The following is a 12,458-nucleotide window of genomic DNA, read 5'->3' on the forward strand; positions in this document are numbered from 1 at the left end:
GTATTAGTGACAAATTTCTGTGTAACAGCTTGTTGATCAACTTAAGAAGTTGGTATTTTTTGGTTTAAAATTAGCTGTGTTGGAGATTCTTTGAGCTGAAACTGAAACAGCACATGTGGAGAACATAAACTGGCCTGTATTCAGTTTTATTATCTTGCATACGTGCTTGCTTTAAGAGGCTTACTTCTACAGCCTATCAAGATTCGGCTAGAAGTTCTGTTGCAGAAGCCTCTGAACAGAACATCTGTACAGAAGCGCTCTATGATGTTTGTCATTGGTTTCTGACAATAAGCCGCATTCTGAATTGTTTCCTATTAAAGTAACATGCAAGAAAACATAAGATTCCACACGTACCAGCCTCTGAGCAGGTTGTTGAAAATTAAGACAGTTGAGCTGGCCAGATATTTCTTCCCTTTATTGTCATACCCTTTTCCATTTTTGCTGATTATTCCCATTTTAAATTAAAGCTGTTGAGTCATACTCTGAAGTCAGATTTTTAATTTTTTTTCTCTTATATTCTGGAGGAATATTTAAGCCTTTTTCTTGGAAAAGGACTCTGTAATGACTGGATCATGTAAGCGATTCTTAGACAGTCAAGTTTCCAGCAGCTGCTAATATTATGTCCAGGCTAGAGTAAAAAGCATATTGCAGAGAGAGGTTTGGAAACTAAAGATGAAGAAGAAGCTGAAACAGGTAATGGAATGCAAAAGCCTTTTTTTCTTTTCTCTCTTTTTTCTGAAACTAGGAAAAACAGTTGGTTTGGAATTGTTTCAGGAAACATTTTATGTTAATATCTGATGCAATATGATGGGCATTGAACTATATCCAGAATCTCTATGGAGACTATAATACAGGTTCTTCAAGAAATTGCTTTGCAGATCCCTGAGGCAATTTATGGTATACACTTGATTTTTCATCTGCAGTGGTACTACCATCAATATAGTTTCAACCACCTTGCCTTAGCATATCTTTCCTTCTAGTTTTTTGTCGTCTGTTACCATAAACTTTTTTATGTTTCATGCAATTTCTCTCATTCTTTTATTATAAGACATATAATTAACATACTTAGCTTATAATTTGTGGAGCCCAGGTAATGACTTTTGGTCTTTAAGGCTATGTCTTCTGAAATAACATCTTTGTGGAAAATCTTGGTGATTCAGCCTTTTGGACGTGTGCTTACACAGGTCTAATATTTATTGTTTGTGAGCTCTTACACCAACTCAAGTAATCTATAGTCTTATGACTTTGGCGTTATAGGTCCTATATTCAGTTGCTGCTGATACATGTGATACCTAACTATACTTGCTCAGTTTCCTCTCAGTACTGACTTTCACAACTGCAGAATGCACTCCAACCATCCACAGATGGCCTTGGTTCATATTACGTTGTTTTATCTTGTCTTTATGCATGCCACAAAGATTTCCCAAGTCTTAAACAACTGCTGTGTGTCAATCAGCCACTTTTATTTAGCAGGTCATTTTCTGTCTACTGTACTTTCCTGTACTTATCTGAGTGCTTGCTGGTTGATCTGTTGGCAAGGTTGCTTTATTTATTATTATTTAAAATTTTTATTCCCCCTTTTCTGTTCACATGAGTGTGATTCACCAGGTTTTACATAGTTAATGAGTGTTGGACTTCCAGCAGGGGATATTTCACAGTCACTCAGTGCAGCAGAGATCATTGGAGGTTATACATTTGGTAAATGTGAGTGTAATTAAAAAACTTATTTCTGATTTGATGTTGAACTAATTCTCAATTACTGATTATATAAAATGATGAATTTTCTATATTATTTTTTTTGCATTCATGACAGATTGGTTATGTAAAAATGTGTTGGCAGTAACGTAACTCACTGTGCCTATGAGGCCAGCGGGGGAGTGGTTACACAAGTGGTTACAGGTTTATTTCTTAACTCTAGTCTAGGAAAACAGCAAGTGATGGCAGGAGGAAGGTGCAAAATCAACTTGACTTGGCAATTTTCTTCACTAGGTTTTGTCATTAAGAGAATCTTTCCCTGCCTAGCAGTGTGCTGTTCTTCCCTGAGTACTTAATGTTCTAGTACTATGTGCCAGAGACATACTGGGGAAGGCCTGTGGGCTCTCCACTGAGAAAACTCATGTAATGGTTTGTAATGGAGTTTTAACCCTAATGGAAACGTAGCCGTCAAGGTTAAAAGATTTTGTGTTCTAAAGTACAGTATAAGACTTTGCTCTCTACGTGGAGTAACACCCCAGGTGGAATGGCTGGTGGTATGATTGAAGATGCATAGCTGAGGTCAAAGGGATTATCTAGCCAGACATACAGAATTCCATGTTGTTTACTTATGAGAATTCCTTATTTTCATTGTAGTACTATAAAAGTTAATAAGAAATGAACTGTAAGGCCATATGGACTTGACTGACTGACCAACTTTTAATACAAAAGTCCTAAGTTAAACTGAAGATGCGTATTTCGTAAAGGGGGGGAGGTGTTTCTTAATAGAAGGAGAAGTCTTGAAAAAATTACATGAAGATGTTAGGAAGGATGGACAGAGATGTTAGGACACAGAAACTCTAAAAAATTAAAACTAGTTAGGAGAAGAAGAGGGAGTGAAGTCACTATGCCTTTAAGTGCATGGGCCAGCTTCCTCCAGATGCCACTGTAAAACTTATTTATTTGTCTGAGACTTCTGTTTGTGTATGTTACGCACTTACATCTGCATATTTAGAGCTGTTTCTATGAGGTCTTGAATCCTAGTTGTACCTACATAAACTGGTCAAAAGCCAGTGAGAAAAGTATGTTCTGAGTAGAGTTAATATATTCTTTTTTTGACAATGAATGCTGGCTGATTAAGTGAGGTGTGGAGCGAGGTTCTGCACATGCTGTTCCTCAGTGTTCTTGTCGACCCTGTAAAACAGGGGGTAAGGACCAAGCTTAGTGAATTTATAGGTGATTCTAGCTGGGAGCCTTGTTGCCATGCCAAAGGACACAATTAAAACATAGAAAGAGCCTGATGCATAGGAAAGCAATATAAATAACTGGACTCAATTCAGTATAGACGAGTGCAAGGTTATACATTTAAGCAGAAACTAGTAAGTACAGAATGAAGAACAGGATGCTAGCTAATTATGAGCATTAAAAAGGGATCTGGGCCCTAGCCTGACAGTGTATCAGTGTTGCTATATGACTGATGTAAAAGAAATATGGCCCAAAGGCCATGCAAACCTGTGGAAAGGATTTTTTCACTCCAGCCATTTTCAGCTGGAGTCCTGTGTCTCCTTTTAGGCAGTTAATTTCAAAAGAAGTCAAGGATCAATTGGTGAAGAGGAACCAAAAGAAAGCAACAAAACAGATCCTGAAAACTTAACCTGTGAGGAAAAGACAGAAAACCTTATGTTTGTTTAGTCTGAAGAGAACCTGCTAATTAGAGATCTACGGATAGTCTTCAAATGTGTAAAAAATTTCTAGAAAATTAGCACCTTGTTTATTTTCATCATCTGTTTTATATTTGGGGCTGTAGACCTCAGTGTACATCAAGAAGCTATGATTATATTTAATATTGTTTTAAAATCTTTTTCAAAAATGTTCAGTTGAAAAAGAAAGGATGATTTGGGAGGAGGATTACTATTATTATTATATTGGTGCCATTGTACAAGTAACTATAAATGAGTATTCAACTGCAGACCGCTGTAGTTGAAGGGAACATGGTAAAGCTGGAGCCTTGTGTTAGCTGAAAAGCCAGCCGGAGTGTTGTATTCCCCGGCAGAAATGCATCGCCTGCAATGGAGCTGGGAAATGAACCGCTAAGGGCTCGTATTACTTTCCATGCTCTAAGCAAACAGCTCCATTCCCACAGTTGCACAACATTTTAGTATGCAGGATGAAGCTATGAGACTCTTCTAAACTTCTTAAAATAAATCTGCAGATATATTTTTGCTTGTTTGTTTTTAATTGTGGTGTTTCTCTCTGTAGTATTAAAATTCATAGGAAATGGGACATAATACTTAGGGACGGACCATGTTTTGGAAGGTCTTGCTCCTTAGAGCCGTTTAGAAATCCATTAAGTGATTATGTCGCTAGAGTAGTTCCTGGTAAGAATTTGATAATTTAAATAATTTGTTCATTCCTAAGAGTAAATTGATACTTTTACTTTAGTAATTTCTAGGAATACTATTACACACATAGCAACTTTTACCATTTAAAAATAAACAGCAAGATTCCTTAACTTTGGCAAGAGACTATTGAGACCAGATATTTCAGATTAAATGTCTTTTTTTGTCTTGATAAGATGGTATTACCCAATGAAATGATAATTTGCTAGAAAATATAAAATCTATTCCTATATCTTTCTGGATTGTTGGAAATTAAGAAAGTATTCAAAGTCCAGCTAAAAACCGGTACATTCAGAAGGTTTAATGCATATGAAATGAACAGTTTTGGTCTGTAGACGTATTTTGCGTGTCTCTTTGTATTACAACAACCCTTCAATATATCATTTTTTTTATTAATTAATGCTTGAAATGTTAATATTTAACTGTAAAAATTCTCATAGCACATTTTTTCCCTCAGTCACAGGTGAATCATCATTCAACTAATAATGAAACTTATCAAGAAAGATTGGCGCGATTAGAAGGTGATAAAGAGTCGCTCATACTGCAGGTATGTCTTAAAGAAAACATCATCTACATAGTTGATACTCAGTGAATAAAAACTGAAGTGACAGAGTATTTTCTGTTAAACAAATGTTAGCAGGTCACCAAATGTAAATGATATTTAGTCAGGAATTAATTTATAATTCACATAATCCATCTCATTGATTTCACAGTGGGCTAACTTGGTAAAGAAGGGGGTAGGGGTAACAGCAGTCAGAGGGAGAAGAACGACAAAGGAAAAAAACAACTTAAAAATAATGCTGTGGAGTCCCAAGACAATGCTGTGGTAGTGATTCTCAGTCTAGGTTTGCTAGGTTGTACTGGTTGATTTTTCTAGATTCTGTGTGCCACCATTGTTAATGAACTGGAAGACCAGCAGGTAGGTAGAACTGATATTTTTCCTGCTTGTATAGTGTACCAGAGTCACTTTACATCATCAAGAAGCTTAAGGGGGAAGTAAAGGGGCAAAAAGAAAATTTGACAGTAAAATGAATGCCTAAGCTCTTCCAGGTTTCCTGTTTCTCAGTTTACCAAGCCTTTTTCAAACAGATCCAATGTCCCATATAAGTTTTCCTCCTGGAGAACACACGTTATACAACTTAAAATAAAAAAACCTCTTTTTTTCCTGGGTATTTTCACTATTACTAAAGTGTACATTACATGCTTTTAAAACTGAAGCTGGATATTTTTTTCAATGGTCTTTGCATATTCTTTCTCTTTACGCTTAGAAAAGTGTATTATAATCATATGTATTTATATCAAACAAAACCAAACTATACTGGCTGGATAGGTGTTGTCCCTACTTTCAGTTACTAGTTTCTGTAAGCATGTTTTATCCTGTATGTTCTGTTCACACTTGTATTAATTTACTGAGCAGAATTCTCACTGCTGTTGTTAAACAATAAATAGTTTGTGAGACATAAGCATAAGCTTAGGTTGAATCTTTTCATTATTGTTAAACTAAGATTGCTATTGCCAAATTTAGGAAAAAATAATCCTTAACGAAAAACAAACTTCTGGTTGGAATTTAAGTGTTTTAAGTGTGTGCTGTGTATTCCTTTTGTTCTGAGGGGGAATCAGGTCAGGGAAGGTAACATCACAACTGACATTCATTAAAACACCTTTTATTAATCAGGTGGTTATTAACTGTAACATCTTGTTTCTATTAATACTAGCAAACAACTTTTTGCACAGTTCACACACACATGAGCAACTTGTAATTGGAGTGACAATTAGGAGGCCAAACCCAGCTGTTTACTCAGAAGCAGAGGGTTGCACCAATGCACCTGTGGCTTTGTCCCTGAAGGCCTCCTTTGTTCCATCACATGTGTGTATAGTCCTGTAATCCTTGTCTGCATATAGCGGTCATGTTGTCTTGGATGTGGTTCAGGCTATACAGCCAGATGTTGATGGTCATGGATGCTGGTGGGCTTGTGCAGATTTGCCAGAATCTTGGTGTTCAAAATGTATCAGATTTTGAGGATTTACCAGGAGTATTACTCTCCAGCCCAAGTTCCTGAAGACTGTTCCGGGCTACTGCTCATTACATACTTTTCCTGTCTTTGTCCTGCTGATTTTTAGTATTTCTTCACCCACACAAATAGGTACCCATAGAGTGCAGCCAGCCAGACTCACAAAGGGGTTTTTATGACATGGTTTGGAGACCTGCCTAGAGTTTTTCTCAAAAGGAATGTAGTGAAATCAGATGTAAAAATTGTTTCTGTCTTGCCTTTTAATACCATCACACCCCCTACAAATCAAGAGGCTTAGGCAGTATTTACGCATTTATCTCTCCAACTGCACAGTACTGCCATAGAACTCCAAAACACCCAGGCAGATATGATAGATGAAAACCTCGGTCGGGTAGGTGAACCTCAACAACAACAACAAAGAAAAAGTGCCAAGATGGAGCTGGGGTTAGAATCTGGTTTACACCAGTTCTGCATATATATAGCAGTCGAATATGAGGAATACAGGCATGTCCCATGTGAGGTTACACTGGCCTGAGGGAGTCTGCTGATACAAACCTGATTCCTGGGTATGACCGTTGGCATGAAGGATGAGAAAGCGGTGGGAAACAGAGCACCTCTATTCTATAGCTCATGCTGAATTGTGCCAGTGAACTGTGGTCCATAAGCTGTCATCTGTAGCGAATATGAGTCTGGGAGCACTCCAGTCTTGTATCAGACTTGCTGCAGAAGAAGCAGCAATATGGGTGATGCCTGCTATCTCGGTTCGCCAAGGCTGAGTCAAACAGTGCACTTTGAAAGCTGCTTCCACTACTCAATCTGTAGCGGAGGCTGGGAATGCTGTGGCATCTGGGATACCTTCTTACAGCTCAGTGCCTGCGGATAGGAGCTCATGCACTTCTTCAGGTGTTCTGTTTGTTTTTGTGGGGTTTTTTTTTTGTTTTTTCACAAAGATGTTTTCAACCCTTATACCACTTGATTTTTAGCTAACTGTTCAGCATGCCTCACTTCTATAGATATTTGTAGAAAATACATTACCTATGGGCTGACTCTCATGGGTATTGCGCTGCTAAGGCAAGATGGACTTGCCAGCGTAGCATACACTGAGGTTACGTTCTGTGTGCAGCCTACTGATTCCCTGAAGAGTCTGGCAGATGTAATCCTGAACAGCAGGGAAAATATGAGCTCAAAATGGCTAATGTGTGTCTCTGCCTAACTACTGGAACATCCAACACATGCTTCTAAAGCTGCTAAGATTTTACTAAATTCCTTTGCAGGTCACATTTAACATACAGAGTTTTCCTTAGAGGTTACAATGCTAGTTGGAATCTAACCTGATCCTTTAAGGAGAGCTTGTTTTCTTTCTCTGGAACCTGCATCAGAGTGAAGAAGAGGATTCAGTTTGTTCCTTCTTGCTTTCTGACCTCACAGGGTTGGGTTCCTTTGTGTGCCATCACCCATTTAGTGGGAGCAAACCAAAGAAGTAGACAAGCAGCAAACTTCCTTACAGGGAGTTGTCCCTCTGCCCCAGCTTGGATTCGTCCCCTTGCCATCTGCCTCCACCCACTCCTTCCTATCATCTCTCATCCTGTGTTTGTCTGTACTCTACCCTACACCCAACTACTTTAAAGGCAAAATAATAAAATAGTCTTTTTTTTTTTTTTCCTTTTTCTGTGTTCCGTTCCCAGGCATGCTTGTCATTAAGTTCGTAGGTGAAACAAATACAGATCACTCAGTCGCTCCCTCTGCACCTTCCCTGAAGTGAGCTCAGTTATCATTGATTGAGTTCTAGAAATGCTGCATAGGGGATACATCTGAAAGGTTTCATTTCCACATTCTGTACCCCCTTGTTTTTTTAAATAAAGGTGTCGCAGGGCTGGATGTGACAGCATAGATAAGTTTTAACTAATTTCATTCAAACTGGAGTTTAAACACCTAAGGTTGCTTTTTCTGTGAGAGAGAGCATTTTTCCAGTATAATCAAAGCTTTCATATCAGTGAATTCTAAAACTGAATATATGGAGTGTATGTACTGCTTAACAAAGGAATTAACACCTTTCTAATGTTATCCTGAGTACAGCTTTGTCAGCTTTGTGCCAGCTTTTAGTTAGGCAGCTGGACTTTTCTTACCATGCGCTCACTGGTCTGTACCACCATTCCCACAGTTCTTTAGCAGTATTGCTTATTGTTTCTTTTCCTGGGATTCATTGTCTGTATCTCACTTCTTTTGCTTTCATGTTTTGGCTTGCAAAGCCTGGGAATTTTTCTTGGAATAGAACTTTGCCGCTGCTAAAACATGTCTTTTACTCATTGCATTCTTTATAATTTCAGAACACTTTATTGATAGGTAAGCTGGTTTTCTGTTCTTGTAAGAAGTAAGGTAATTGGTTGGTTTCTGAATGAACAGTTTTATTGTTTATCCATTTTAGGGAGTGAAATGCTAATGGAACCTGAAATGGCAATGCATGCTCCAAAACCACAAAATATTTTCAGTATCTTGTGTTCTTGTTTGGTACTTTCTAATTTTTCAGACTTTCGTGTGAGCTGACTGAGGCTACCTGTAGGTAGTCTTCCATCTCTTATAGAAATGCTCTTCTCTTTTATATTAAAATAAAATAATCGGGGGCACGGGGGGTGTCAGAGGGCGGAGTTGAAGTAAAACATAGGTGAGACTGAAAAATTGCCTATCTTGATAGAGCAGGTTGCTGCAGTGCACAAGAATATTCGACCATTGAGGACTTTAAAAGAGAACTTGCTGTTAGAATGTGCATTTGGATGTTAATTGTATAAGGTAATTGAAACTTATTTACAGTCAGTTCAGTAGCATTGTGCTTCTCTTCTCAAATTACAGGTGAGCGTACTTACAGACCAGGTGGAAGCTCAAGGAGAGAAAATCCGGGACTTGGAAATCTGTCTTGAGGGGCATCAGTTAAAACTGAATGCTACAGAAGAAATGCTTCAACAGGTAAAAATCTAGATTGGAAAGTGTCTTGTATAATCTTCTCCAACAAAAGGTTGAACATATATGGTCAGCTTGTCTGCATGTGTAAGTGCCTTTAGCAACAAGATAAAACAGGAAAAAAATGCCACTTTTATTGTCCTCTTGCTGCTTTTCACATTTTATTTTTTTTTCAATAAATGTTTCTTTGTTTTCCTGTTGCAGAAACATTTTATTGGCTGGTTGCATAATACTGTACGTGGCAGCATGTAAAATGAAACTATTGTGTCTTATTTGTACTGTGCTGACGAACTAAATTTGGACGTGGTTGAGTAACTGGTTAGACAGGTTAAATGTATCTAATATATGTAGGAGTTATAGAATTAGGTTTTATTTAACTGTCTTCTGTTTTTGTATGGCTGTGAAGCTGAACAGGTAGTAAGCTGAAATTAATTACTGCATCAGGTTTGGTTCTATAACCATTTCTTGCTTAATTTTGGAGCTTTCCCCTTATTTTTGAAAGAAAATCAGTATACAAAGGCATAATTTTCTTTATTTCAATTGACAGTTTCAGGCTATGTGATTTAATTTTTGCTTTTTCATGTTACATGTTGAGGGAGCAGAACAAATGATAAATTGAATACCTGATATTTCATGTGTTAGTGCAGAGCTGGCTGATCTGTTGATGCAAAAGAACTCTCCAGATGCAACTTGCGTGTATTACAGATGCAGATCATCTACTGGTAATACAGTACAGAGATATCAAGAATAGATTTGAAACTGTAACTAACCCTCAAAATCTATGCTAGAAATTTGCAGGGTAGACATTGTTCTTGATGAACTTACTTCCTCTACCCACCCAAATTGTTGTGTTATATATTTACTGTTTTAGTCTATGTGAAATGTACAAGTCTTTCTATGAACTAATCATAGCTTTAAATTATGACAAAGATTCCTGTAGGTATGCATGTAAACAGTAGCAGTTTTTATAAATAAACTTGTATCCTAAACCTTTTAAAGTTATTATTCTACAAGCTTCTCAAAAAAAGAATTGGTCACACAGAACTTTCGCAGCCCAAAATGCTTCTAGCTGGGAAAAGTTTTATTCTCATTCTTTAATGAGGGGACATTTTTAAAACTGCAAATAGCGAGTGCATTTAGTTTTTCAGTGAGATCTCAAGTGAAACTCAAAGAACAGTAACTATTTAAATTATGAAAATCTGTTTTCAAATTTCAGGAAGGCATTCACAATAGAGTGTAGAAGTTTCCTGTTTCAATCTAAAACTAGATAGTTACTCTGTAACTTCTGCTACAACTGTTTATTATTTCTCTGTCTTAAAATGTTCTGCTTTGATGGTCTTCTGAGGAAACATGAATTTAAAGCCTGATTTAACTGAACACTGAGGCATCTGAGAACAAAATATAATAATGCATGTACATTACTATTACAGTGAAAGCATACGACATTAGGTACACGCGCAAATTGCTTACAAAGATGATTCTGAAGTGATAAGCTACAAAAGTCTGTACTAAAGCTAGAGAAGTTAGAGAATCTCCAAATATGTTTAACATAAACCTTAAATCTAAATGTTGAGATTACTTTGAGCACCTGTAATTTTTGCCAAGTGGGGAGTAATTTCAGATTTATTTTCTTTCTTGTATGCGTATTAAATAGGAGTAAGCTCAAATTTGTTGATTGTTTTGTATTGTTGTTTTGAGATCTTAGATTTGAACATAATTTACAGAAATACTGACAAGCGTGCTAAATTTCTAAGTGACAGATCTCTCATGCTTACAGCATGTATGATAGCTCAAATTTGGTTTGTTGGGTTTGGTTTGGTTTTTTTTTTTTTCCAAAAGAAAGGATTATCTAGGCCACAACTTGGTAAAATTTTGTGTTTCATTTTTACCCTATGAGTTTGTCCATTTGAACTTTGCGTAGAGACAGACACAGACACAAACACATATACTTAGGATTTTAATTTTAGTGTGGGTGATGTACTTTTAATGGCTGAACCAAAATTCAAAAACAAACTCAGTGTGAAACTGAGATATTTAATATCTATTTCCTCACTGGAATGAGAAAAAAATATGTTAACATTTTAGTTTTGTGAACATTAAGAAGAACAAATTAGGGGAAATACTAGAGGGTGATGAGGGAATGGTAGTTCTGGTGTCTTTCTCACATGGATTACATACCCCAATAGACAGTGGGATATGGGAAAACCAAGTTAGATCTCTCAAAATTTCAAGTCGGGGAAATTGCACATTTATTATGCCTCCACAGAGGGCCGTATTGGCCATGATTTATTTTGATGGTGCTTTTCACAGTTCATCTTGTTGAAAAGATTACCCTCTACAGGGAATAAGTTGAGATTTGGAGAGAAGAGAATGACCTGATAATGCGATGGTTAGGACATGCCTGGTTAGGACAAGATACATGGCCAGTAGGCCTTCTTGCAGTTAATTTGTCAAAAATAGAGTGAGTATATGGCCTCAGAGGCTTCATTAGACTGATGGATCAATCATGTTTTGGGGAGTGTTGGGTTCAGGTCTTCTCAGCCAGCAGTTCCAGTGTCCTGCACAAGTAAGTGCTTATGATGCTTAGTAAAGAGATGAAAGGTACTAGGGCTGTCATTGAGTTTTCCCATGAAAACTATTTAGTGGGTCTTTCAAGACAGTATTTCTTTACTTTTACAGTAAACTAGATTATTTCTAATAAGAAAAAAAATCATCTAGCTCTATGTTTCTATCTAAATATTCTTGCTTTTCAGAAAGACTACTATTACCTTCCTGAGATGCATGTAAATCCAATTTTATTTCGTGGTTCTGCTTGCTTATTCACCATACATTGAACTCCACTGATTTTCACCTTTGTGAAATTAAGTTGACTGCTTCTGCTAAATAGAAACTGGAACGATAAAGATAATTGCCCTAACTTAAAACATCTTTAATGTATATTAGTAGAACTAAGCTAACTGTAGTATGGATAAGCATATTATTTACTTATCTGGGAAACCATATACATGAGTTCAGGATAAGCCCTGTCTTTTTAATTTTAACTATAAGAAAAGTGACTCAGTTAATTCTGTGCCCAAAATGCTACAATGAAAACAAAAATCATGTACTTCAAGTTAATGATGGTGTCTGGTAGTTCCTCAACAGAAAGGGTATGTAATGCTATCCTGCACAACAGTTTTTGCTGAATCTATGCTAGCAGAGACTTGTCCACTTGGTCAGGGTGGGGTTACTGGCTAAAATCCTTCTGGCTTATGATTTATGCACAGTTGTTTTGAACCCTGCTACAAAGTGATCATGAAAACACTTCTGAAACAGCAGCTAAAATAAACTTTATATGAATCATATAAAATGGCTGTTTACCAGTTAGTGTGAACATCTTGATTGAATAATAGTAGCAACA

The 12,458-nt window shown here is 36.9% G+C and overlaps 1 protein-coding gene across 6 annotated transcripts in view; it reads left to right on the forward strand.

Annotated features, from left to right (window-relative positions):
- Positions 1-12,458, forward strand: part of PPFIBP2 (PPFIA binding protein 2) — a 102,985-nt gene that overhangs the window by 50,619 nt on the left and 39,908 nt on the right. For all 6 annotated transcript variants that reach the window (XM_027810364.2, XM_027810366.2, XM_027810367.2 and 3 more), the window contains 2 exons: positions 4,549-4,638; positions 8,951-9,064. In XM_027810364.2, coding sequence (XP_027666165.1) covers positions 4,549-4,638; positions 8,951-9,064 — 204 coding nt within the window. The remainder of the gene's footprint in view (positions 1-4,548; positions 4,639-8,950; positions 9,065-12,458) is intronic.

The sequence above is a fragment of the Falco cherrug genome, chromosome 10 (assembly GCF_023634085.1).
Source record: "Falco cherrug isolate bFalChe1 chromosome 10, bFalChe1.pri, whole genome shotgun sequence".
NCBI classification, from domain to species: domain Eukaryota; kingdom Metazoa; phylum Chordata; class Aves; order Falconiformes; family Falconidae; genus Falco; species Falco cherrug.